The following is a 27500-nucleotide window of genomic DNA, read 5'->3' on the forward strand; positions in this document are numbered from 1 at the left end:
GTCAATGTGCCCCTCCCATTCTGTATCCTTTCTCCATAGAGCAGAGAGAGGGCACAACAGGACTTGGGATGGAGTTTTCCGTCTGCTTTAGGGAGTGCTCCAGGGCTGAGGAGGGGTGCATCTGCCTTAGCCCCACTGTACCCCCAACCAGGAGCCACCAACATCCCAAACTCCTACCCCAGTCATGAACTCCCTCCTGCACCCCAAGCACTCCTGCATCCAAATGCCGCCCCAGACACTGCACCTACAATCCCCTCCTACATTCCAACTGCCTACTCCAAGAGAATCTCAGAGCCCCTCTCACACTACAGATCTGTTAGTCCAAGACCAGAGCCTGCACCCCAACCCTCTGCCCCAGCCTGATGAGAGTGAGCGAGGATGGGCAAGAGAGGGAGAATGGAGTGAGCAGGGGCGGGGCCTTAGAGAAGGCGTGGGAGGGAGGGAGAGAGGAAGGGCAAGGGTATTTATATTTGAGGTAAATCTTGGATTGCACTTAAATTCAAAAAGTGACCTCATGCTTTAAAAGGTTGGAGACTCCTGATGTAGATAGTATCATTATCTGAAGAGGTCATCTGAAGTGGGCTGTGCCCATGAAAGCTCATAAATAAAACTGTTTTCATACAATGTTTCTTACCGGTCACGGTATTAATTTACTGCTTACTAAAATAACTAATAAGTACTTTTGTTTGGTAGGACAATCTACATATAAAGTTTAGCATATGGAATAAAAACTTCTTATAGTGGAAGCCTATGGGGTTCTGAGAAGAACTTTTGTGTTAATATTTTGGTACTTTCTGAGGGAAAGAAAAGAATCTTTATTTGCTGAATCAATAGAATACCTCTTAGAGCTGTGGTCACCAACCAGTAGATCGTGATCTACCGGTAGATCTCGGAGGCTCTAAGAGTAGCTCTTGAGCCCTCTCTGAACTGCATGCCTGCGCAGTACATTTACATTAGATTTCCTCATTTGAGGAGCAGCTACTCACCGAGCAACAGCACAGGTGAGTAGCTGCGAGAAATGGTGGGAATTTTTTTTAAAGTAGCAGTATAAGGATTGGAGATAGCAAGTGATGGAGAGGAGGAGAATAGAGAGGGCGGGGCTTGAAGGAAGGGGTGGGGCAGTAGATCTTGGCTTGGTCTGTCATTTAAAAAATGATCTTGGGTGTAAAAAGGTCAGAGACCACTGTCTTAGAGCATAGACCACGTCCATGGTAGTCACTGTTTCCCACTTAACATGTCCAGTGTAAATAAAAGCATAGCACATCACTTTTTCTGAGAAAATCTGTAAAGATATTTCAGGATCACCAACCAGGCCCACAGTTTACCTTATGAACCAGCATGCCAGACAAACACTGCTAGCTTTAGGAGATGGCCACAGTTAACGCCAAATTCAGAACCAAGGAACAGGTTTCTTTCAGCATTGGTACAGAATGCCACTCCCTAGTCATCAGTTGGTGGTGAGCAGTCAATGCATTAGTTACATCTACACATATACAAAATTCTGTAGAGAAACAAAGGCAAAGCACTCTTTGTATAACCCAAATGACACCTTTTTATCAACCACCACCCACCAATTTGTTGAATTATTGTGCATGCCAGGTCATGCACAAAGGGTGGGTACACATTGGTGAGGGCAGGGAATGAGTGAGTGGCCATTCTACTCAGATGCAAATACTGAAGGTGCTTCATCAGCAGAAGTGAGGTCTTGTAAGCACTAACCTTGGTGGCTTTCATAACTACTCAGACATGGGGTTAAGGGAAACACTATTTTACTAGGGCTGACAGGGATGATAAAGGTAGCAAGTTCCCTATTTATAGATGCTTAAACGAAGCAGTATGAGTGACAGTGTTTGAGTTGCTGAGGCACTCGGATCAAAGATCAGGGCTTTCCAGAGCTAGTGCTTTCCCTGTCCCATCTCTATTTAAGCAAATAGAAATGTGCTGGTTTACAAGTCTGTCTCAGTCAATGTCTTCCAGTGGGGACCCTCTCTCTGGCTCCTTGCCCAGCTCTTCCCTCATAAGTGTTCCACAGACCTCTGCTCTAGGGTTGGCACTATCCAGTTTTTGATTGGACAATCTGGTCTAAAGGGCTCTTGTTGCAGCAAACTCCAGCTACTGCAGTAACCTCATTCAGCCTCCATCATTAGGAGAGTGAGAAGAGCAGCTGCTGCTGGAGGAGTTCAGTCTCCGGAATGTAGAGAAGCTTAGGCATTGGCTCCTGGCTTTGGTACTAGGATTGCCCAGGAGAGGGATCCTGACATCATGCAGTGTTTGAGGAGGGGGGCCAGCATCTGGGCTTGCTACCCATAGCAGACTCACTTGTTAACATCATAGTGTTAAATCAAAATGGAGTCAGGATGTGTGTGAGGATGTCAAAATGGAAGCTGTGTGATTGACAGGGACAGTTGCCACCAAAAGACTCTATGCACTCAGCACTAAAGCTTTGAGCACATCACTAATCCTGTGCACCAGGTATGAACTTTTTGCACAAGTTACCTTGCATATTGCACACAGGACTCTGATAAGTTTCCCGCCTTTGAACTTATAAATAACATGACCTGTAAGAGGATCGAGTTGGCAGTTTTCCAATCCAACGAGGAATAGAGGCACACTAGACCGGGATACCATGGCGAAGGCCGGGATCATCTCTATTTTTCTAGACCTGCTCTTCTTCTACTGCTTCCAGGGTTCTCTGATCCATGGTTGTGGTGCATGCCCAACATTGTGAATCAGCAGATACCTGTCCTGCTATGTCAGACCTGAACGCTGCCAGTCCTGTTCGATTCAATGTTGCGAAGGTGCACGCTTCTCCAAAAGACTGAACTGTTCTAAGTCACTTCATTTACCACCAGGGACGCCTCAGTGTTCCTCCCTCTCGGCTACTGAAGCCACGAGGTAGTAGGTCCTGAGCCACTACAGTATCCAGCCACTATAGTATCCAGCTGTTAATTCATGGTTTAATCTGTTCTGTCTTCTTCATATATCAGTGGGAACGGGGTTTGGATTTATTATTGTTGGATCATTTGTATTGCTCTATCTGTTATGCTTTATAATATATTGATTAAATTTACCACTGTGTCTGTGATTATTGAGAGACTAAAAAAAAAATCCCCCATTGGCAGATACGATAGGGTCCGGGGAGAACCCACTTCTGAACTAAAGGCATGTTTCCATCTAATCAGATCAGGCCCTAAATTAACTCAGTTAATGAGCCTTTGACTAACACACTCTAAATCCCACTATGCCACGCTCAATGTTACTAGGCAGCTGCAAATCCTCCCTTTGTACACCTCTGTTTTCACACCTCGTATAATTCAGTCAGCGCCTATACATGGTGCTTATTATTCCTTCTGATGCAAAGTGACCTTTGTTCCTATCAGAGAGTCAGCTTTTTCAATGTTCTGGGAGTAGTCATTGCATCAGTCAAAACAGCTGTCCACAGCTCAATGAAGGGTAGTTGTGGTGTAGGCAGATGAATGAGGAGATACAATTCTCTAAGGGCCTGTCTACACTATGGAGAAGATGGACCCTCTGGAGGTCAATTTTCTACTGTTCAAATTAGCAAGTCTAGTGAAAACCCACTAATTCAAATTGAGAGGGCACCTCCATCAGCACAGGTAGTCCTGCTTGTCACGAGGAGTAAGGGAAGTCGACGGGAACACTTTGCTCCTGTCGACTTCCACTAGTGTGGACAACCCAAAAACACAATTTAAGATAACACAGTTTAAGATACATCGACTCCAGCTATGTAATTAACATAGCTGGAGTTGCATATCTTAAGTCAACTTTCCTTGTTAGTGTAGACAAGGCCTTTAAGACATAACACATACCACGTAAATATGTGTATTTGGTAAATCATTCTCCATGTGCAGTAATTGTAGAACAAAACACTTGTTGGAAAGTACTTTCTAGATATCAACAATGTCAGTTGTCAGCTCTGAGGAGGTGGTTACGTCTGGTGTGAATGGGGTATGCCATAACTATGTGGGCATGTCTACCCTGGGGAGTTATTTCAAAATATCTCTCCCCTTATTTTGAAATAACAAAGTGAGTGTGCACATTACCAAGCCTGTTATTTCTAAATTGTGGGCTTGTTATTTTGAAATAACTCCTGCTTGTGAAGAGGAATAAGCTTATTTCAAAATAGTTAGATCGGGAGTTATTATTTCAAAATAACCTGGTAGTGTAAACATAGCCTGTATTTCCTGGTTTTCTGAGGTTTCAAGATGGATGGTTTTGATTTTCTATAAAGGTCTGAGGAACTGTCAGTCAAACTGCTCTGTGAGTTAATACAGATTTTGAGCAGCGTATAATCAAGCCACACTTTGGTGTAACAGAGTGGCAAGCTGGAATGATACTTCAGTAACTGAATTCTAGTGAAAGTTTGACATAATCTAGAGCACCCAATAAGACTTAGTGATATGACTGTAGCTTTCATCAATGGAGGACATGTCTATACTACAAACTTTGATTGCCATTATTCATGACAAACCACCAATGTTTGTATATCGCTCATGGACATGTTTACTTGGCAGCTTGTATAAGCACTGGAGATATTCACCTAGAGCAGGAGTGGCCAATCTAAGCCTGAGAAGAAGCCATAATTTACCAATGCATATTGCCAAAGAGCAACAGTTCTATGTCACCAGCCCTGATCATCTCCCCACCACCAATCAAAGCACATCTCGCCCACTGGCAGCTCCACTGGTCAGTGCCACCTCCTCTTTTTCCTCCTCCCACTGTGATCCGCTCTCTCTCAGTCAGAGACACTGGAGGGGGGAAGCATGGGTATGACAGGCTCAGGGGAGAGGGTAGGAAGTGGCAGGAACCTAGGGGGAAAGGGTGCAGGGGGACAGTGCCTAGTGCAGAGCTGGGGATGGAACAGTGAGCACCCTCTGACCAAGTGGAAAGTTGGAACCTGTAGCTCCAGCCCTGGATTTGGTACCTATATAAGGAGCCGCATATTAACTTCTGAAGAGCCACATGTGGCTCTGGAGCCTCACGTTGGCCACCCCGACCTAGAGAGTACCCGAGAAAAATGTTATTTGATAGAAATGATTCACCCAGAGATCTCTCACAACTAAGAGGTTAAGCTCCCAGCATGCAACTTTCTCCATCCCATAATGTCATCCATAGTCCATACATTTAAGTGCTTTTTTTTAAAAAAAATCCTTCAACCCACACAACACTATTTGTTTAATTCCATCTCTGTAGATGCATGAAGCCCACACAGCCCTAAACTGTACTCATGGATATTTTTAACATAGGACGTGTTTGTCTCTGGTATTTGCAGATACACGGGAAATACGACAACACCAGTGGACATGATGATTTATTTGAGGTCAGTTCACTAAAGGATATAGCAAAAACCAAGGTTACTGGTAGCATTCATGGAACAACAGATGGTGAAGCTAGGCATGAGACATGAGCACTGACAGGTGGGATGCCATCATAATGCAGGTTTGGAGCAATAAGTGGCTGGAAAATTTTCATATGAAAAATGCCATATTCCTAGATCTGTGTGTCAAGCTCACCCCAGCCCTCCAGTGCAGGGACACCAGAAAGAGAGTTGGGTTGACAGTGGAGAAGTGAGTGATTATTACACTTTGGAAGCTGGCAAGGCCGAAGTGCTACCAGCCAGTGACAAAACATTTTGAAGTTGGAAACTCCACAATGGGGGACCATTGTAATGCAAATGAGTAGGACCATTAATCATTTCTTCCTATGCAGGATAATAATTCTTAGCAAAGTGCAGGAAATAGGGAATATATTTCCTGGTATGGGATTCCTGAACTGTGGTGAGGCTTTACATGGCATGTGCATCCTGTTTTGACATCAGCTCACCATGCCACAAGCTAAGGGAATCTTTGAAAGAGCCCTTAACAGCCAAACACAGTACCATTCTGGACACTTCTCTGGGCCTGGAGCACTGGATACTGCCAGGATTGTGTAGTGCTTGCTACACATTAAAAAAAATCATTGGATGTTTTCCTGAAGCTGTCTCTAATCAATAAAGAATCCTGAATTGATCTCTCTATAAATTTGGAAGTTTGCTAACAAAGTATTTTAAATGCAGTTACCTAAAACTCAATACTTGGTAGCTTTTTTTCGGAAGGGAAGGGATGTTCTATTTTTAAAAGGACATTATGTATTTGGTGATTGTTAGTGACGCTAAGCTCTTTCAATGAAAAGGTGGTTGGCTCTTAAAAGAGCCTTTGGATTTATAAATTTATGTCATCTACTCAAAGCTTTACTTAGAGCTGGTGTACTTCGTAACAGCCTTAGTACCTTCAGAAACAGCGTGCTTAGCTAACTCTCCGGGCAGCAACAAGCGCACCGCAGTCTGGATCTCCCGGGACGTTATAGTTGAGCGCTTGTTGTAATGAGCCAAACGAGATGCTTCCCCAGCGATACGTTCAAAGATGTCGTTTACAAAAGAGTTCATTATACCCATTGCCTTAGAAGAAATACCAGTATCTGGGTGAACTTGCTTCAGCACTTTATACACGTAAATAGAATAACTTTCCTTCCTGGTCTTCTTGCGCTTCTTATCACCTTTCTTCTGGGTCTTAGTCACGGCTTTTTTAGACCCCTTCTTCGCAGCTGGAGCAGATTTTGCAGGCTCAGGCATCTTCCGACTATGACGTAGATCACTGTTTCTTAAAGCTCTTTTATGCTTCGCCTATGCTTAGCAAAAGCAGTGAAAATGGTAACAAACTCTCAGTCGTGTCTCTCTTTTATCTAACCTTGTGCAATAATGAAGCTCTCTTTCCTGCTTTCCTATTGGACTTGAAAAGTCGGTATTGCATAGCCTGTCTCTCTATTGATCAGATTTAGATCCGAATTACTATTGGCTGATCAGACAGTCACATCTTTTTTAGCCTATCGAAAATCATTTAACTCGCCGACGATGGAAGGAAGGCAAGGGCGATGCATTTTTTTCTACCTTTTTTCCCCCATACGGATAGCTGTTAATGCAATTTACACTGGCCGGCCGGAGAAAGCAGGGAAATAACATAGTTTCAAACCAAAATTTTATTCTATTTTGTAAGTCTTGTAACGGAAACCTTAATGTAAATAAATATGTTACCTATTTTTAAAACAACATATAGCGGTGCCATTGGGATACGGGTGAATTGGAATACTAACAAGTAATGAATTATATTAACGAGTGTACTAGCCATATGATAAATTACTCTCTTCTCTCGCCTTCCTTTGCATGTTTTCTCTGTGTGTGTAGATTTTACAAATAATTCCTAATGACCGACGAATCCCACTGGAAACAAAAATCTCTTCGCAAGTAATTTCTGTTGGGCATAGTAACAATGACTTCAATATCCCCAACCTGCATCTCGGATTGTCCCATTCTCTGATTGGAGGAACAAAAATCTGAGTAATGCCGAAACCGTTATGGGAGGAAAAGATGTGTGCGTGTCACTATCCAATCGTGGCACCGCGCGGGCTTTTCAAAACATCAAATGGCGTGAAGCCCTCCCTCCAGGCTCAGAACTGATTTTTTTTCTACAGCTCACCATAATTTCCCCTTGAGCGTTGTACTCTCGGTCTCTCGCCTTTGCACAGTAGCTACAACCAAATTACTTCATTTTGCAGCGATTAGATATTCCCTTTTAGAGACTAATGGTGGGTTAAACAAGAACCAGTAAAATTTATATCCTGGGGCTGGAGAAACCTGGGAAGAGGGAACCTTTTGGTTTATCATCAACAAAATCAAATATACAATGACATTTTTTTTTCTTTATAGGGGTTTCTCCGAATCACAGTAGAAAGAAATTATTTGAATTGATCTTATCAATCTAAATTGGTTGTGAATAAAGGAAGTAATGTTTGAGCTTTGAACACTGGTTAAAATGGTTTCTTTTACCAGGCTTTTTTCCTTTTAACTGCACTACATTCTATTGAAAATACTCTTGTTCCTCATTCAACACCACACAAAGCTAGTTAAAGACTTGCACAAGATATAATACAAGTGGGAAGTTTCACTTATCTTTATATCGTCCGTTTTACTGCTTCCTTTACATTGTAGCATGCTTTGTAGGTACCATCACAGTTTCATATGATTTATCTATCTATACAGTAATCCCTCATTTAATACTATAGATATGTTTCAGAAAATGATCATGTTAAGTGAAAACGTGTTATGCAGGGTCAATTTTCCCATTGAAAATAATGGAAAAGGTGGGGGTTGTGTTTCAAGCGGTGGTGTCTGTTGGGACTGGGACACGAGGTTGGGGGAGAAAGGGAACTGGGTTACAGCAGGGAGGGGAGGTGTTTGGCTCTGGGGAAGGGACGGGGAGGAGAGGAAAGGGGGGTTAGGTTGGGAGTATTCCCCTGTGACGGGTCTGCTGGGACCTGCACTGCGTCCAGTGAGAGGAGGGGTCGCTGGGGAACAGTGCAGCAAGCAGCGAACCCTCTGCCGCTTTGCAGGGAGCCGGGGAAAGCCCTGCGCAACCACTGGTGACCAGCCGGCTGGGGAAACCCAGCCGTCGGCCTGCAAGCAGGGACGGAGGAGAGGGGGCAAGGCGTCCGGCGAGGGGGAGTCAGCGGGGAACGGCACGGCGAGCGGTGAACCCTCTGCCATTTTGCAGGGTGGCGGGGGAAGCCCCACACAGCCGCCAGCAACGGGCCAGCTGGGGAAATTGTGTTGTTCTGGGGATGGCCATGTAATTCAAAATGTTCCCTAAAAAAAAAATCGTGCTATTGTGAAAACGTGTTAAGTGGACACGTGTTAAATGAGGAATTACTGTATCTCTATAAAGGCATTAGGAAGGGAACACGGATTGAGAATAAGGATTCCACAATGCATCATTAAGGAAAATGTGAACCTGATATAGGCCATCAGTAATATAGTGGAGATTGGCTATAGAACTGATCAGAGAGTGGATGAAGCATGTGTGCAGGGTATAAATGGCAAGGGAGGGATGTGAAGATAAATTTTTAATCTGTAAAAAATATTAAAATATAATCCATATACTCTTAGGCTACGTCTACACTGGCATGATTTTCCGAAAATGCTTTTAACGGAAAAGTTTTCCGTTAAAAGCGTTTTCGGAAAAGCACGTCTAGATTGGCAGGATGCTTTTCAGCAAACGCACTTTTTGTGGAAAAGCATCCGTGGCCAATCTAGACACGGTTTTCGGCAAAAAAGCGCCCCGATTGCCATTTTCGTGATCGGGGCTTTTTTGCGGAAAACAGTACTGTGCTGTCTACACTGGCCCTTTTGCGCAAAAGTCTTTCGGAAAAAGACTTTTGCCTGAATGGGAGCAGCATAGTATTTCCGGAAAAGCACTGACGATCTTACATGAGATCATCAGTGCTTTTCCGAAATTCAAGTGGCCAGTGTAGACAGCGGGCAAGTTTTTCCGCAAAAGCAGATGATTTTGTGGAAAAACTTTCAGGTCTAGACACAGCCATAAGGTTGGTGGTGATTACTCAATATCATACATATCTCTGGGCCCCAACCAGGAGAACCATAAGATATAAAGCAGAGGAAGAAAGGGAAATTGGTATCTCTTGATTTGTGTCCTATTTGTCTTTTGCTTCAAAGAACATTTTAATCCAGGTAGAACCTTGTCAGCAAAGATATATCACAATGGAAATGTTGACAGAAAAACTACTGTCTTTTACTAAAGTTTTTCAAGTGATTACCATGTAAGAATGCCTTCAGTGTCTCCTCTGCTTAATTAAAGTTTAAGGCAGGAAGGAAGGAGAGTAAAGAAGTCCTGGAGAATGCAAAGTGCCCCTAAATTTGAAAGGGGAAGAAATGAAGTATATTTGTTCAACCACCCAACCCCACCCCCCACCCTCCGGCAAAAGAAAAGAAAAGAAAAGAAAAGAAAAGAAAAGAAAAGAAAAGAAAAGAAAAGAAAAGATTTTCAGCTACTGGACACATTCCATAGTAATAACAGCCAACCAAAACTACCCACTTATTAAACTTAAATTTTTCATTACAAAAATGTCTATTGACTTATAAGAAAGGTAGGAAACTTGTGTTCTCAATTTCCTTCATCACATGTCTGAAAAAACATTGTTGGCTCGAAACAATTAAAATGCTAAACAATACATGGAAGAGCTCAGGAAAATATATAAAAGCCTAATTTGGCTCCAAATATGTGACACTTTATAACTTACTTTATATATGCAAATACTCGATGAAAAGTACAGTATTACATTTCTTTTACTGAAAGACAGGCAGTTCCGAACACTTTCTGCAGTAAGAAAATCTTCAGCTTCACAAGGATTGGTGTCTTACATGCAGCATCACAGTCTGTATGACCAGTTCATCACAGTGTGCCTGGCAGACAGACTTCCTGCAGGCTGGAAATTTTACAAGACTAATAGTAAGAGGAGGTAAAAAAAAAATCCGTTCGTGAGAATAAGGAATGATTTTGTAATGTGATATTTCACAGGGAGGACATTAAAAAAAACCTACGTTGATGTGGTCTAAGGGTAGTGGATTTCAGAGAATAAGCTATTTCCCAAAATAAAAAACAGTGATACGAGCAAGCAGAACAGTGGAGGAGGAAGAAGGCTCTCAGGACTCTTCAACAGCGCGGGCTTTTCAAATCTTCAAAATATCCAATGATGTCTGGCTCCTCCCCAACAGCCAATCAGAAAGGACAGCTTGCCTATAAATACATCCGGTGGAAAACTGTGGCTAGAGGTATTCTCGTTTTAGTTATTTTTGAGGCAAGCTTGTGTGTGAAAATGGCCAGGACTAAGCAGACCGCCCGTAAGTCCACCGGTGGCAAAGCCCCCCGTAAGCAGCTGGCCACTAAAGCTGCTCGAAAGAGCGCGCCTGCCACTGGGGGAGTGAAAAAGCCTCATCGGTATCGCCCCGGTACCGTCGCCCTGCGAGAAATCCGCCGCTACCAGAAATCTACCGAGCTGCTGATCCGCAAGCTGCCCTTCCAGCGCCTGGTGCGAGAAATCGCCCAGGACTTCAAGACCGACTTGCGCTTCCAGAGCTCGGCTGTTATGGCCCTGCAGGAGGCGAGTGAAGCCTATTTGGTGGGGCTCTTTGAGGACACCAACCTGTGCGCCATTCACGCTAAGCGAGTCACCATCATGCCCAAGGACATCCAGTTAGCTCGCCGTATCCGTGGTGAGAGGGCTTAAAGGCAGCTCACTGTCCTGCAACTTCCAAACGACCCAACGGCTCTTTTAAGGGCCCCTACGTTCACATTGAAAGGAGCTGTAATGCGCCCAGAACTGGGTACGATATATTATTTACATGTTTGCCTTTAAACACTTCCAGTAAAAATCAGACGTTACTCATGTTTTGAAGTATGTTTTCACTGTAGGATGAACTTGTTACTTGAAATCTGTTTTGGAGACTACCGTATTATGCTCCATTGATAACAGCATGGCTCTTTAAAGCCTGACAGCTCTTAAAAGAGCCTTGTGGGTTATAGTTTTAGCGATCTCCTAGTAAAACATTTGCAAAGAGGTGGTGTATTTAGTGACAGCCTGGGTGCCCTTAGACATTGCATATTTGGCCATCTCTCCCGGGAGTAACAAGAACACTGCAGTCTGGATCGCCCGGGAATTTCTTTCAAGCGCTTGTTGTAATGTACCAGGCGAGACGGTTCCCAGCGATATGTTCAAAGATGGTTTTTCAGTTCATAGCGTTAGAAGAGACGCCAGTATCTGAGACAACTTGTTTTAGCACTTAGTATATGTAAATTACTTCTCATTTTTTTGGACCTTAGATTTCGTTGGCTCGGGCATTTTGACAGCGTCTACTTAAGTACAAGTTTCTTTCACTAAAACTCCTACTATTGTTATTCAGTTCAAATACATGAACCTCTCGCGGCTACCGCAGTGTTTATGCAAACTTGAAAACTTTCCTCAGTAAGTTCCTATTGGGTGGAATGCACATAAGCGGTCGCCATAGAATCCCACCATTGGCCAAAGTTGGATCTGTGTCACCATTGGCTGTTTGGTTATCAACTCCCTTTTCAGCCTATGAAAAAGCGCTGACTTTTGCAAACAGAAAGGATATAAGAGTGGGTTGAATAATAGTCTTTTTCTTTTTCTATTCTGGTGGGTGTCGTTTAAACATCGCTAGTAATGTCTGGCAGAGGAAAACAGGGAGGTAAAGTGCGAGCTAAGGCGAAGTCTCGTTCTTCGCGAGCTGGGTTGCAGTTCCCGGTGGGTCGAGTGCATCGCTTGCTCCGCAAAGGTAACTATGCTGAGCGCGTAGGGGCAGGAGCCCCGGTCTATATGGCCGCCGTGCTGGAGTATCTGACCGCTGAGATCCTCGAGTTAGCTGGAAACGCTGCTCGAGATAACAAGAAAACCAGGATCATCCCCCGTCACCTGCAGCTCGCCATCCGTAACGACGAGGAGCTCAACAAACTGCTGGGGAAAGTCACCATTGCTCAAGGTGGTGTCCTCCCCAACATCCAGGCAGTGCTACTGCCTAAGAAAACCGAGAGTCACAAGGCTAAGAGCAAATAAAATCCGGCGAAAATAAACTAGGTTCTTTCCTCTTTCATAAAGGCTCTTTTTAGAGCCACACACAAAGATCAAAAAAGAGTTTTATTGCTCATTTTAACTTTTTTCCTCTTAATGGCTAAAAATTTATAATGTTGAATTTTCTCCAAAAAGAGCAAGCTGCAGAATTTTAAGGAGCAACCCAGGAACACTGAAGTAGGCTTTCTAAATAACCCTCCTCTCACCAAAATACCAGAGAATGAATCTTGAAATGTAGTGATTGTCTTTATACTTCTCATGCACTTCTGTTTTCCTATGCCTTGTCAAAACAAGCATATTACAGAATTTATAAAAGATGGTTGGGTCCAACACTCCTATTGTATCTTAGTAGTTTTGTTAGTGCAAAAAACCATTAAACATGTAAAAACACTTTCAAAGCAACTATTTGCTTTCTAAACAAGATTGTTTGCCCTGCTGTGTGAAAGACATTTTTTCTGGGGGCTGCTTCATGTTCCCATTGGGTGACAAAAGTATTTTTAATGGTCTCGTGATTTTTCTGTGTATATTCTGTGACATAGGTCCCTCCTAGGTGCAGAGTACCCTCCCCTCCATGCAGCTTTCTCCTAATATGATGCATACAGAATGTATACACAATGTATGCTGTATTACCTATGTCAGTATATTCTGTATTCTATATGCATGGCCATTTGGGCCAGTGCCAGAAGGAGATTCAGGAGGAGCTCTCATAACTGCAGAACCACAGATGAAGTGTGCCCAGATGAGGCAGAATGGAAAGAAGTGCAGCTAAAATCTCAGTAACAAAACGGGTGGCAGGTGAACCCTGTTTGTGGAAGTTAACCTGCTGGTCCTGCCCCTTCTGCTTGAGGCCCTGGCCCCCTACCTTCACACACACCAGAACACTGAAAAATCCCCCTTAATAGAGGAGCCCTGCAGGCCCTTATTGCAACCAGAGCAGCCCCTGGCCTCTCCACGCCAGTCACCCTGGACCGAGCCACTAGCCCACTGCCTCTGAAGCTCCTCTCCCCAGTTTAGCCAGACTAGTTCCAGTGCTGGGCTGAACCACTGGCTCCCCGTGTGCTCATCTGAACACTGGCTCCCTGAGCACCGAACTGATCCACTAGCTAACTGAGCACCAGGCCACCCCACAACCATGCCACGCTGCACCACGGCACTGCCCGAGCCCCTATCCCTGAGCATAGGCTGAGCTACTGGCCTCTCCTGAAACCCCTTTAGCCAAGCCTGGCTGAATCACTGGCCTCCAAGACCCAGTGATGGGTGAAGGCACCAAGCCAGATCAAGCAACTGGCTCCCTGAGTACTGGGCTGGCTCCAGCACCAGAACAAATCATCAACCCACCGCCCCTTTCTCTGAGTGCAGGCTGACCCAACCTCCCCACCCTGAAGTCCTGAGCCCCAGTGCTGAGCCAAAGTGCTGTGCTAAGTAGCCAGTCCCCAAGGCTCAGTGCAGTGCTGAGAAACCAGCCTTCCCAAGCACCATGTCAGCCCCAGAACTGGACTGACCCTTCTGCCCCCATGTATGGGCTGAGATGCCAACATCCCCACCCCAAGAGCCATAAGTCACAACAGTGGGTCGAGCGCTTTGTTCTCTGAGCACCAGGTCAAGCTACCAATCAACCGAGTACCAACCGGGCCACAGAGCCAGGACAAGCCCCTGACCAGAGGGTCCCACCTCCTCCCCTGTTGATGTTCCCTGCTTGCCATGTCCCTCCTTCCTTACTCCCCCTTCCAAGAGGAGGAGTGAAGGCCTCATGGTTAAGAGGGTTGAATACTACCCTGGAGAACTAGATTTTATCTTTACCTCTCTCAGTCTATGTCTACACTGGCAGGTTATTGCACAAGAAAAGCCGTTCTTCCGGAAAGCATCCACACTGCCCACCCATTCTTGCGCAAGAAGATTTACAGTAGGGCGTGGTAAGAGAGGGCTTCTTGTGCAAGAGGTATGCTCTTTTTTAACAGGTGTAAGCTCTCTTGAGCAGGAGCTCTTGCACAAGATGGCAGTGTGGATGCTCAGCAGGGATTTCTTGCGCAAGAAATCCCTATGGCTAAAATGGCCATCAGAGCTTTCTTGCGCAAAAGAGCATCCACACTGCCATGGATGCTCTTGCACAAAAGCACAGCTCGTACATGGCAATGTGGATGTTTTCTTGCACAAGAGTTCTTGCACAAGAACCCTTGCGCAAGAAGCCACCAGGATAGACATAGCCTCATAGATTTTCTATATGATGCTAGGTGAGATGGTCATGAATTGTGTCTTCCTTATTTTTTCTAGCCTCACTTGAGCCACTTGGTCTGATTTCCAGAAGTGCTGAGAGCTCATAACTGCATCTGAAGTCAATGGGAGTTGTGCTTGAATATATAATAACAAGTATTCTGAGGAATCAGGGCTTAGCCATCTGGAATCAGGCACTCTAAAATTAATGGATTATTTTTTCTTTTATCTGTGTTATTTGACTCCTCATCAGTCAAATGGGATTAATCATGTCACTTCAACACACAGTAAGATTCTTGAAGATTAAGTACTATTTGGGGAGCATTATAATATTTTGGTGATGCAAGAAAGACCAAGAGAAATTAATAATTCTGTGTTCAGAGGAAGATCTGAAGAGTGTGTAGTAAATAAAAATATTTCCAAGAGTTTTTTTTTCTTCTTGTTCAGTTCAAATGTTATGTCAAGGCTGTATTTTGGCAAGGTATAACATGCTGTTTTCATTTGTTATGTAATAGATATGTATGTTGCATTTTAGACATTTTTACAGTGGAGCTTGCCACTTGCTGTCTTTCCAGTACCTTTATAGGAAAACCTGAGTTTCTGCAGGAAAGTTCTCTTTTTTGCTTGTTGTCAGAGAAAAATAATCTGGTATTCAAATTACAAATAATCTTAATGTGAGAGTTACAGATATGAACAAATGATAGTTATTAATATATTGCTATGGATTTTATGGCTTTTTTTGTTAAATACTGTTAAATAGTAAATACTGCAATGCTATAGTATTCTAAACTTCTGTAGCTTGAAAGGAAGTGCCCATTAGATGGCAGCAGAGGACAATAAATGATAAAAGATTACTTTTTTTCTGTTTCTTAGAACCCTTTAGTCTTAGTTACTGTTTTAGTCCATGCTTTCTATAGGTCTGCAGACACAAGGTTAAATTGTAATAGTAGAACATAATTAGCATTAAGAGATATTGATTTTTTGCTGTCACACGTGTATACAGAACAAATTATAAGTACTCTTTCTCGTTTACTTTTAAGCAATTTAAGACTTTCCTATGTGAAATAATTAGTTCGACTTATCAGTTATATGAATGAATTGTGATTTCTGCAGGCTTATTTGTATAACTATTCACCTCAATAGCCAGGCTATTTACAGCATGTACTGCAAGGAAGAGTAATAATGGAAAAGGAACATACCCCTTTATGAACGACCGTAATGAACGAAAGACAAGACAACAGTATCTGATGATACAGGAGGGCCCTGCTCTATCTTGGGATGATCTACAGTAAATGTGCACTTATCATCACATTAGTTCTCACTTGGAGTACTCCGGGGGGATGGCAGCAAATGTTGGGGAGCAAGAGAAAGGTGATGTGTCACAAAACCTGATTGGTCAGATTTTACCGCAGATTGCGAATCCATAAAAATCTAAGGAGCACTTTGAAACCGAGAGAGGCACAAATGTGAAGGAGTTTTACCAGAAGATTCTCAAGAGGACAAAATGCAGTAATGGCAAATGAAAAATGCCATTTGACTACTGCTCTTATTTTAAACAATTCACAGAAACACCAAGAATTACCACAAAATCATGGTCTGCCAAATATCTATCTAATCGAATCTATCTATCTATATTATATATATCAGAGTCTAAACAGAGCAATGTTCAGACAATGACAAGCAGAAGGACCAGGCTAATAACCCGCCACTTTTCTTCTAATTCAAGCCTCAGGAAGTCAGAGGCTAGTGGGAGAGGATAACACAGACTAGACCTCACCCTTGTTTTGTCTTGACAGTTTTCAATCAGGTCCTCTCCCACAGATCACAAGTGATGATTAATCATTGCACAAATTGCAGTGTAAAGTGGCAGTAGTAAGGGTTTGGGAAACAGTTGAAGGGCCATCAGAAGATAGTTCACAATGTCTACGGTATTTCAAAGCTTAGATCGACCTAAGAATATAAAATCTCTTTCTGGACTTGAAGAACATGATTCATGATGCAAGTATTTTTATTAAGCAGCTTTATTTTTTCCTTCTCCCAATCAGTTCAAAACATCAATAATGCTAAAGCCTTCTCAGAGCCTCCCCAAACTTTCACAATAAGAAATATCACTTTTAATAGCTTTATTCAAAATTGGGGGAAAATACTTTTACCTCAAGTTGTTTATTATTTTATAACACCCAATATTGTATTCATTACCAGCAATCTATGTGCAGTCCTTGATCTGAGAAGCTTTATATGAAAGCATCTCTTCTCTAGTTATATATATGAAACAGAAAATTAAACTTTAGCTGACAAGTGTGAGAAATCAGAAAACACATAGGCTACGTCTAGACTGGCATGATTTTCCGCAATGCTTTTAACGGAGAAATTTTTCGTTAAAAGCATTTTTGGAAAAAAGTGTCTAGATTGGCACGGATGCTTTTCCACAAAAGCACTTTTTGCGGAAAAGCGTCCATGCCAATCTAGACGCGATTTTGCGCAAAATAGCCCCAATCGCCATTTTCGCAATCGGGGCTTTTTTGTGGAAAACAAATCTCTGCTGTCTACACTGGCCCTTTTACGCAAAAGTTTTTCGGAAAAAGACTTTTGCCCAAACGGGAGCAGCATAGTATTTCCGCAAGAACACTGACAATCTTACATGAGATTGTCAGTGCTTTTGTGGAAATTCAAGTGGCCAGTGTAGACAGCTGGCAAGTTTTTCCGCAAAAGCAGATAATTTTGCGGAAAAACTTGCCAGTCTAGACACAGCCATAAAGTCTAATTAATTTCCTTCCTGTTACATGTAATACTTAATTTTTAATCTATACCAGTTTTTCTCAACTAGTGGTACGAGTACCCTTAAAAGGAAGTCTCTAGGGGTACGTCCACACTACTGAAATTTGGAGAAAACTGAATTTTTGTTTTAAGTTTTACAGCGTTTTATTATTTTTGTACTTTGTGCACCCAAAATTTTCATCGCCTGCCCAGCTACGATTTAAGTTGTTCAAATAAATGTGTTGCAATGGTAGAAAAAATATTTATGTTTCTGAAAATTGTAGGTGCTGGGGGGTACTTATAATTTTTAAAGGGGTACTTTCTAAAAATAGGTTGAGAAACACTGATCTATACCATATTCAGATAATAGAATTAAATTAAAGTTTTGAAGTTATTTTAATAAGAGATAGTTGGCTCTGAACAATCTCTAGAGAACTGAGGTAGGCTTGGTGCTTTCAGACCAATTCTGTTTGGGCAGGCATAGCAAGCTATATCTCTAGGAAAGACTAGCCCAGCACTTTCACTTCCAGGCTAAATTTTTTTCCTTAGTAAAGACTGTTCCTCACACAGCAATTTCCGCCTCCAAAGAATACTAAGGACACTTAATGAGGGAAATGAAGTTGCGGATGAGTTAGAGACCAAAATACCTTTTCTGCCTAGTAGGACCATGAGCTGATGCACTGATTAATTTTAAAATACCTTTTAACAGATGAGTTGTTAACCCTCCCCACTATTTCCTTCCAAAGACTATTCATAACTATTAAACTGTCTCTACCCCTGCAAGTCTGGAATGGAGGTGGGGGTTTCAGTACTCCTAACATAGTGTATGTTCCCTCAGAGACAAAAGGGGAAAGGTAGTGTGGAGGGGGAGGTAGGGTCTAATTATTTGTTTCCTATTTTTCCACCCTTTATTGTTACTTCTTAATCCACAATAACAAGTTAGCTGTAAAAATGAAACTTTACTCTTACTATGTAAGTATTGAAATGCAAGTGATTGATTACTTGTTTAAGAATTTCATATTCCATCTGGCATACATTTAATGAAGGTTTCAGGCAAGAAAAAAAGACAAATAAAGGGTACAGTGCTCTCAGTGTAAAGGGGGAATGGGCGTAGAACCACAAACTGAAACATAAAATGCTATATCGCAGGCAGATTTTTCTATACGTTCTGTGGTTTAGCTATTATTCTTCCCTGTATCTGGGCATGAGTGCTCTTCCTGGGTGTCCGGTTGTAAGAGAAATAGGGAGCAGGAATGACATTCAGAAACGCCATTTTGAAAGCGAAGTAGCAAGACATAGAACCTCCTCAAACAAGCAACTGAAGCGTGTAGAAAAGGAAAAGGTGGAATCTGTAACTTCATGATGTTTCAGAGAGAAGACGGGGGGGGGGGGTTTCGGTGACGGGTAGTCTGAAGAATTGTAAATTTTGATGAAATTAACTGATGATGTAGTCACTTTCAGAAAACCCTTAAATTCTGGGAGGACGTCTGTGAGGCGGGAATATCGTATTTCAATATTACAAAGGCGGGCTTTTCAAATTACCCAATGAAATATGACTAGTTCCATCAGCCAATCAAGCAGGAGAGTTTGCCTATAAATACAGCTAGTACTCCAATTGCTTTTTTTCCTGCTTTGTTTCAGAGCTAATAGCATCTCATTCTGTTAAAATGGCAAGAACCAAGCAGACCGCCCGTAAATCCACCGGTGGCAAAGCCCCCCGTAAGCAGCTGGCCACTAAAGCTGCTCGAAAGAGCGCGCCTGCCACCGGGGGAGTGAAAAAGCCTCATCGGTATCGCCCCGGTACCGTCGCCCTGCGAGAAATCCGCCGCTACCAGAAATCTACCGAGCTGCTGATCCGCAAGCTGCCCTTCCAGCGCCTGGTGCGAGAAATCGCCCAGGACTTCAAGACCGACTTGCGCTTCCAGAGCTCGGCTGTTATGGCCTTGCAGGAGGCGAGTGAAGCCTACTTGGTGGGGCTCTTTGAGGACACCAACCTGTGCGCCATTCACGCTAAGCGAGTCACCATCATGCCCAAGGACATCCAGTTAGCTCGCCGTATCCGTGGTGAGAGGGCTTAAAGGCAGCTCACTGTCCTGCAACTTCCAAACGACCCAAAGGCTCTTTTAAGAGCCACTAAATGTACACTTAAAGGAGTTGTAGCACACTCGTAATTGAAATGTGTTCTAAGGTCTTATGCCTATTATTCGTTCACAGGATCATCGTTCTTAACTGAAAAGGTGGGTGGTTCGTAAGCCTTTTAAGTTATTGCTGAAAAAAACAATGGTTATTTAGAACTAGTGTACTTAGTGACCTCAGACACCCTGTCTCCCCTGGCAGAAGTACACGCACCGCAGTGTGGATCTCACGGAAAGCGATGGTTGAGCGCGTGTTGTAATGAGCCAGGCGAGAGGCTTCCCCCCTCGCAATGCACTCGAAAGTGTCATTTACAAAGGAGTTCATGATGAAAATGGCCTTTGAAGAAATACCGGTGTCTGGGTGAGCTTGTTGTAGCACATTGTACATGTAGATAGAGTAGCTTTCCTTCCTGCTCTTCCTTCGTTTCTTATCGCTCTTCTGAGTTTTAATAACAGCTTTTTTTAGAGCCTCTCTTAGGAGCGGGAACAGATTTTGCTGGTTCAGACATTTTGATAAAAGTATCCGCTGTATCTATATACTCTGACTCAATCCCTGAAATCCTAACAAGAACACATTTTTAAAAAGCGACGACCCCTCTACTTATGGACGCCTTATGCAAATTAGGCGTTTCATTTTCCTTTTGTTATTGGATGTGAGAAGTAAACTCCGTCTCATCGGGGAATTTGTACAGCTCTATTGGTCAGAGTTAGATCTGCATCACCATAGGTTGAAAAATTGTTACTGTCCAAACAGCCAATCATAACTCGTTTCACTTTCAAGAACTAGTATGAGCGCGGGCTGAAGAATGCCACTTTTGTCACTGCTCTTTTACTAAATAGCTATGTATTAGAGCACAAGTCACCATACCCGGCCACGGAAATAAAGGAAATGAAGCTTAAAAAGTCTCACTACTTGACTCCCGAATATAGTGAAAATATGTTAATTCAAATGTACCCCGATATTATTCATTCAAAACCATTACCGCCACCATTTAGGGGTTGCCTTATAATATTTACGAGAGTTGTATTAAGGTCTGATTCTTAAGATTACTCATCTTACCCCAAAGAGGCCAAGGAGAATCGATGTAACATTACCCCAAAGAAGTCAAGGAGAATCTATGTAACACTAACTCCCCCTTAAGAAAAAAAGTTGTTACTGACCAATCCTCGCACAGAGTGGGTTTTTTAAACTACAACTCGTTCAACTGTACTCTCAATCGATCGCAGTTTAACGCACTGTACTTTAGCCTTTCTCCTCCGAGACAAGCTGTTACAGGAATTAAGGTCATAAATGTCCTCCCACACAAACTCCTGTTTTCCCTTACAGCAATAGCACGATTTATATAGGGCCGCCCCATGTAAGTCTAAGTTTCCCTGTAACTGCAACTGTTACAAGTAGTTTTCTTTATTCTTAAAAAAGGCAAAAATTTTACCTCCTCCCCTTCCCGTCTATGTTTCTTTATAATTATACACAAGCATTTATTTACCCTTTTAGTGACTCATATCACATTAGTAAGTAAATCGAGTGTTACAAGCTCCTTTTGGGAAAGGATGGGTGGCTCTTAAAAGAGCCGTTGGGTTTTTTTTATGTCAAATGTCTTCAAACCAATTCACTTCTTTTTAGGCGCGGCTTTCTTGGCCTTCACGGTCTTGGGTTTCGTTGGTTTGGGCTTGGCTGCTTTGGGCTTCACCGCTTTGGCTTTAGCAGGGCTCTTAGCTGCCTTCTTTGGCTTGGCGGCTTTCACCTTCTTCGGGCTCTTGGCAGCTTTCTTGACGGCAGAAGCTGGTTTCTTAGCTTTCTTCGGGCTCTTTTTCGCCACAGCAGCCTTCTTAGGTTTCTTGGCGGCGCTGGCGGGTTTCTTGGCAGCAGGTTTCTTAGGCTTTGCCGCGGGCTTCCTCTTGGGTACCTTTTCCTTAGTCTCTCCCGGCTTCTTACTGAGTTTAAAAGAGCCGGAAGCGCCGATTCCCTTAGTATGAACCAAGGTGCCCTTATTCACCAAGCTCTTGAGCCCCAGCTTGATGCGGCTGTTATTCTTCTCTACATCATATCCTCCGGCAGCCAAAGACTTCTTAAGAGCGGCCAACGAGACCCCTTTGCGCTCCTTGGAAGCAGACACAGCTTTAGTGATCAGCTCGGACACGCTAGGACCCGCTGCCTTCCGGGCTTTGGTTCCTCCTGCCGCTTTCCTCGGCTTTTTAGCAGGAGCCTTTGAAGCTGGAACAGGAGCTGCAGCAGCAGCTGCTGTCACTGCAACAGCGGGCGCAGTTTCCGACATGATCGCAGACAGTTTACAAACGCTCCACAAGAGTACAGCACGGCTCAGACGCCTTGTATTTATAGAGACAAGCTGCTCTCTGATTGGTGAGTTAAAGAGCCCGCCCAGCTGCAAGGCAGAAAGAGCTCTTCTCCCCGCTCAGTTTGTGTTTCTTCGGAGGAAATAAAATGTATTTTTTGCACAATATCTTACACCGAATCACCCCATTTTTCAATCAAGAGAAGTTGAAATAGGACATTTTCATCTGTCAGTGTTTTCTGTTGCAAATAACAATACTGCGTTAAAGAAGACCCAATAAATCTTGCGTCCTAGTGCTTGATGGACCTCGGGAGAGAGAAAGTTTTGTTTTTCTTTGTAAATTAATAATAGCCTTTTAGCAGTAAGGTCAGAAAAAGAACGCAGTACTAATCTTTAGAGGGTCTTCTCCACCTCCTATAAGAAAGTAAGTGGTTTGTATCAATGTGCTCATTATAAACTGATTTAAAAGGGACAGAGGTAGCACAAATTCCCACAAACTAGATTTCAGCTTTGCTCACCAAGGTCTATAACCCTAGACTACTAGGAAATAGTACTGAGTTAACTAAATGGAGCTTCCCATACCACCCAGATTAAAGTTCTGTGAGGGGCTGTTTACTTCCCATATGGAAATTATGTGTGCTTTGTGATATTATCTCCCACAAATTGGCTACTCTAAGTACAAAGTCTGGATTCTAGTTCTTGTAAAATAGGAGAGGGGTTAGGGTTGCCAGATAGTTTCAACAAAACTACCAGACACACCTGACATTACATCATAATTGACATTACATCTTATTTACAAAATACTGGACATTTATATTTTCTCAATTAGTTTCCAGAACAGAAAGCTCAAATACTGGACTGTCCGGTTCAAAACCGGACACCTGGCAACCCTAACAGGGGTGCATATGTTAGCCTGATGAGCAATGGAGATATTAAAATATTAAATCATCATCACTGGCTATTTTTGAAATTCTAAATTACAAAGAAAAAATCATGCTTTAGATAAAAAAGATTATTTTCAGTAAAATAACTAGAAAACATCCATTAATCTGAACAAAGTGGTAAATGTGAAAGTGTGTGGTGCATGACCTCTTTTATTAAAATGATCTAAAAGCACAATTACTATCCTCCTTTAGCTTCCAAAATAGGGAGAAATGTTGCTTATTTCAGGACAATACAGTTTGCTTGGTCTCAGATCAGTGAATAGGGAGATTTCTGTAGGTCAAGTCTGTGTCAATAGTACCAAGCTGTAGAAACTGAATAATTGTATTCAAGTGAATCTGAGTAAATTGTACTAGCAATATTAATCATACTTCTTTCCTTAAAGAAAAAAATATATTTATTTATTCATTCATAATCGGCTCAAGTGCCTGACCCATGTAATGTAATAAAGTAGTGTGGTATCCATGAGGATCAAAAGCTGTGCTTAAAAGAATTGCATTCATTCAATGCCTAAGCAGTGTGTGCATATTATTTGCATGGCCAGTTATTATTTTTGCTTCTGCAAAATGGCTTCTTCAGAAATGTGTAACACTCCTTGAGCTTGTGGGGCCAGAAATGGTAGTAGGCCTGAGAAGGGTTTCTTTAAACCAAGGCAGAATTTTTCTTCTTTATTCTTATCCCAATCAAACTAGGTAAGGAAAGCACTTGGAGTGCCCTGAAGTCTCAAGTGAGCTGTTGTCTTCAAACTGTGGATTTTTAAGAGGTTGTGTATAGGAGGTTTGGGTTAGTGTAACTGGAATAAATCAATTTCCCCCTCTATTTTCACAGTATAATGCAATTAGTTAAAAGCATTCTCCTCTTCCATGTCTCTATTTTCTTGTTCATTTTTTCCTTTTCCCCCTCTCCTTTCATCAATGGAGCCCCCAGCCTAGCTATGGAAGAGAGTATATTTGTTAATGAACCAGTTTGGGAAATCTCATCAATGTTGATTCAAATCTCCCCCAAAACACACTCCTTTTTTCTGACAAACACACATTTGTATAAGTGTTCCCATCCCTTAAAAAACAGCCAATTCGGAAAGTTCCACTTTTGTTATTTATTATTACAATAAATGAATGATCTGTTCAGAAGAAACAGCAGGGGCTGGGAAGGGTTCTTAAGTAGTGGAGGGAAAACCAATAGACAGACAACACTTCCTCTTTTATGAAAGTGTGCAAAAGGCAGCAATGTCTTTTTTCAAATGCAGCCGTTCTGTTTTGTGTCATGGAAAAACTCAGCAGGTCTGTGGGCATATATGATGGCTTGTATCTCAGTCATGAGGCAGTGTAACAAGGAGATGTGGGCAATTTCAGCTTTAATAGACAGAGCACAGGGAGGTTGCCCATTCTCTGGTTGACATGTATGGAAATAGAAACTCAAACAATGCACATTCCTCTGTGATGCAGAGGCCAATTAGGAGGATGTGGCCTGAGGTCTCCCAAAGCCCTTCTCTGCACAAGAAAGCTGGCATGCTTGGTCCTAAAAGTAACACAGTTCATATCTCTATCCTAAAAGGCTCTTAGTGGTGCAGAGGTGATCAGACAACACAAAAAATAAACAAAAACGCTTAACCTCCTTATGGTATTCCACTCTGCCACTTTCCATGGGCACCACAGCAATATAAGGATGGGGATTGCTAATGCAAAATCCCCTGAGAGTGCTAGCAGCCACCAGAGAGAAGAAGCTTTCCATTGCTACTAACATAAGCTCGCTTGGCAAGAGCAACTTAGAGGTGAAAGGATTCTGTTGTCCGTTACCAATCCCATGGACTTCTCACTCCCAATGAGGGTGGGAGGGGGTTATTGGAATGGTTACAGCCAATATATTATAATAATAATGCACAATTCATAAATGATTTGTATAATAAAGAAGAGAGATGGTAATGTACCCCACATTTATTTAGTGCATCCAATATAACAAATGTTTTTACTATGTAAATAAATATCACATCTCTATTTTTTTGTTTCAGTAACAATGCATGGTTTATATTATTTCCTGAACAGTATGGTACATTGCCTGGTACTATAATACCATGTAATGACAGTTTGGTTCAGTCTGAGTGAGAATTTAATAGTCTGGATATTTTTCCTAATACAAAAACTGTCTGGCTATGTCTAGACTGCAAGCCTCTTTCGAAAGAGGCTTTTTCAAAATATACTTTCGAAAAATCCTCTTTCGGAAAAGAGCGTCTAGACTACAATCAATACTTTTGAAAAAGCAAACTGCTTTTTCGAAAGAGAGCACCCAGGCAGTCTGGATGCTCTCTTTTGAAAAAGCATAGTTTGCATTACATAGCGTCTTTTTTGAAAGAGCACAAAAAAAACTGCCTCGTTCTTTTGATTTACTTTTGAAAGAACATGGCAGCAGTCTAGACACAGGGGAGGTTTTTTCGAAAAAAGGCCACTTTTTTCGAAAAAACCCTGTAGTCTAGACATACCTCTGAGTCCCTTCCCATGGCCCTTCTTCCTGACACCCTTTTGCTATGAGGAGGTTTCTCCTTCCTAGCTGACAGCAGAACCTTGCAGGACAAGAAGCCAATAGAATCTGGCAGCTCTGCATGGAGGCAACACTAAACAAAATGTCTTGCTGGCTATGCATAGAATCCCAGTGGGCTACATGTGGGCCCGCAGGCCATAGGTTGCCAATGCTGGTTTAGAGAGCTTACTACAAAAAGAGTGCTTAGGAATGGTGTTCCTAGAGACAGCAGAATTTGAGAGTGCTAGGAAGATCAACCACAGTGAAAGGCCCTTAGCAGATGGTTGCAAGCAGTTCAGGTAGCTGAGGAACTCTGTGCCACTTCAGAGGAAACTTACAGCTGTATGTCCTTTCCCAGCTGATGGCAAGAGCCTGCCTCCAGAAGAGGATTCTCAGTTGAAAGGGCCTTACTGGTGAAAAGCCTGGACAGAGGAACTGGATGGAGTCTGGTGAGGACAGATAAACTGAGCTTAATACACACCTTCCCTGAGGAGGGCAGTGGGGATGAAGACCTACTTGCAAGTCTGTGTGGCCAATGATTAAATAAAATTAGACCACTGCAATAGTTCCATTTACTGTATACAAACCACACTGAACTTGGGGCTAGCCTGTGAGAGCAAACTGAGGCAGGAGCAGAGCTTGTTGCTCCCCATTAAGCTGCCCAAGGTTTGTGCAGGTTAATGCCAGCATTAACACAAGGGGGAGCTCTGGAGTGAGTGGCCATGCTATATTAACAGAAACTCTCACAACATTATTACACTTTTTTTAAGTTAATGCGGATTTAATATCAAGTTATTGGTGACTCATTCCCATTATACCATTTGCTCAATTTGCAGGAGACTTGGTTTTTAAGACCTTTCACTCGTTCCCATTATCCATCACATAAGCTCAGCACACAGAGGAAGGCAAACCCCAAATGGAAGCCTTGGGAGACAGACAAGATCGCTATTTATTAGAGTGGAAGTGATAGAGACCATTATATTGTAATTACATTATTCATAAGGCTACAGGTTGGTCATGAAGGTCACGGATTCCATAATTTGATGAGATCTCTGTGACTTCAGCCCCAGACAGCAGGGATTGAGCTTCTGTGATACATTGTGTGTTGCCCGCTCCAGTCCGTGACTTAATCATGGGCGCCAATTCTGATTCCCCACGGGTTGCTCAATCCTCCTCCACCCCACCTGTGGCCCTGCCCCCGCTCCACTCCTCTCCGCAATACCCCACCCCTGCCCCACTTCTTCCTCTCCTCCTCCCAGGTGCCTCTATTCAACTGGTGCCTCTTGATAGTGGGGGAAGAGGACCATGAGCTAAAGGGCAGGTCACAAGCCACCACTACCACCCAACATGCCCAGCTCTGGGCCACTGTGCTCGCCCTGCCCCATGGTACTTGCGGGCGGGGGGAGGGAAGACTTTGTGCCGCTCTCCCTGGCAGGCAGGGCGCCAGGCATGGAGTAGGTCTGAGTCGCTCTTCATGCCGACCCTCCCAATTGCTGCTCTGCAGCCCTATGCAGGGGCTGCCTGAGAGCCTGGAAGGGGAGGAGAGAACTTCTGCTCCCTGCCCGGGCTCAACTGCTGGTGACCCCAGCCCATGAGCCTGGCAGGGAGTAGAAGTTACCTTGCTCCGACAGCCTCCATGCAGGGCTACAGGGAGGCATCTCAGGGTCGAGGAGCTGATTCCGCCCCCCCACCCTCCATTCTGCCTGACATGTGGGCCAGCATTGCCCAGGCCCGGTCCCTCCCCTCACCAGTTTGCCACCATCAGCTGCTTGGCGCCTTGCTGGAAGTGCTGCGGGGGCAGGAACGAGTTGATGGGTGGGGAAGTGTTGGGGTGGGGTGTATTTTTTGTCATGGGTGTTTAATGCTAAAAATACCCACATAAAATCGTAGCCTTAGTGGGTTCCATTCTAGCCCTGTTGTCAGTTACTGGTAAGTTTCTGAAATGGCCATCTTTTCAGTGGTACTTTCCATGCTGGGTCTCTGCCCAAAGATGACATCTGTAAAGCTTTCAGGGGAAACAGCTCATCCACTTTTGATAATAGGTTGGACAACCCAAACAGGCACCACCCCTACATCTTCCTCCCTTGCTTCGCCCCCTTTCACTTCCATTGCATCCTTCATCATAGCCCCTTCCTCTGAGCTATGGGACCTG

At 43.2% G+C, this 27500-nt stretch overlaps 5 protein-coding genes across 5 annotated transcripts; 3 read left to right on the forward strand and 2 right to left on the reverse strand.

Annotated features, from left to right (window-relative positions):
* Window positions 1-6198: 6198 nt before the first annotated feature.
* Window positions 6199-6720, reverse strand: LOC102451988 (histone H2B 8-like). The gene has a single exon (XM_006125913.5). The coding sequence runs from the start codon at window positions 6629-6631 to the stop codon at window positions 6251-6253; it is 381 nt and encodes a 126-aa protein (XP_006125975.1). The 5' UTR covers window positions 6632-6720; the 3' UTR covers window positions 6199-6250.
* A 3962-nt stretch (window positions 6721-10682) lies between these two features.
* Window positions 10683-11196, forward strand: LOC142830393 (histone H3). Its single transcript, XM_075934921.2, has one exon. It carries the CDS (start codon window positions 10726-10728, stop codon window positions 11134-11136), a length of 411 nt encoding a protein of 136 aa, XP_075791036.1. The 5' UTR covers window positions 10683-10725; the 3' UTR covers window positions 11137-11196.
* Window positions 11197-11810: 614 nt separating this feature from the next.
* On the forward strand, window positions 11811-14059 carry LOC102452232 (histone H2A.J). The gene has a single exon (XM_006125914.5). It carries the CDS (start codon window positions 12091-12093, stop codon window positions 12478-12480), a length of 390 nt encoding a protein of 129 aa, XP_006125976.1. The 5' UTR covers window positions 11811-12090; the 3' UTR covers window positions 12481-14059.
* Window positions 14060-19081: 5022 nt separating this feature from the next.
* On the forward strand, window positions 19082-19601 carry LOC102454723 (histone H3). Its single transcript, XM_075934928.2, has one exon. It carries the CDS (start codon window positions 19131-19133, stop codon window positions 19539-19541), a length of 411 nt encoding a protein of 136 aa, XP_075791043.1. The 5' UTR covers window positions 19082-19130; the 3' UTR covers window positions 19542-19601.
* A 151-nt stretch (window positions 19602-19752) lies between these two features.
* On the reverse strand, window positions 19753-21925 carry LOC102452489 (uncharacterized). The gene has a single exon (XM_006125915.5). It carries the CDS (start codon window positions 21872-21874, stop codon window positions 21209-21211), a length of 666 nt encoding a protein of 221 aa, XP_006125977.3. The 5' UTR covers window positions 21875-21925; the 3' UTR covers window positions 19753-21208.
* Between the last annotated feature and the right edge of the window lie 5575 nt (window positions 21926-27500).

Source organism: Pelodiscus sinensis, chromosome 1, assembly GCF_052426305.1.
Source record: "Pelodiscus sinensis isolate ZL-2025 chromosome 1, ASM5242630v1, whole genome shotgun sequence".
In the NCBI taxonomy this organism is placed as follows: Eukaryota; Metazoa; Chordata; order Testudines; family Trionychidae; genus Pelodiscus; species Pelodiscus sinensis.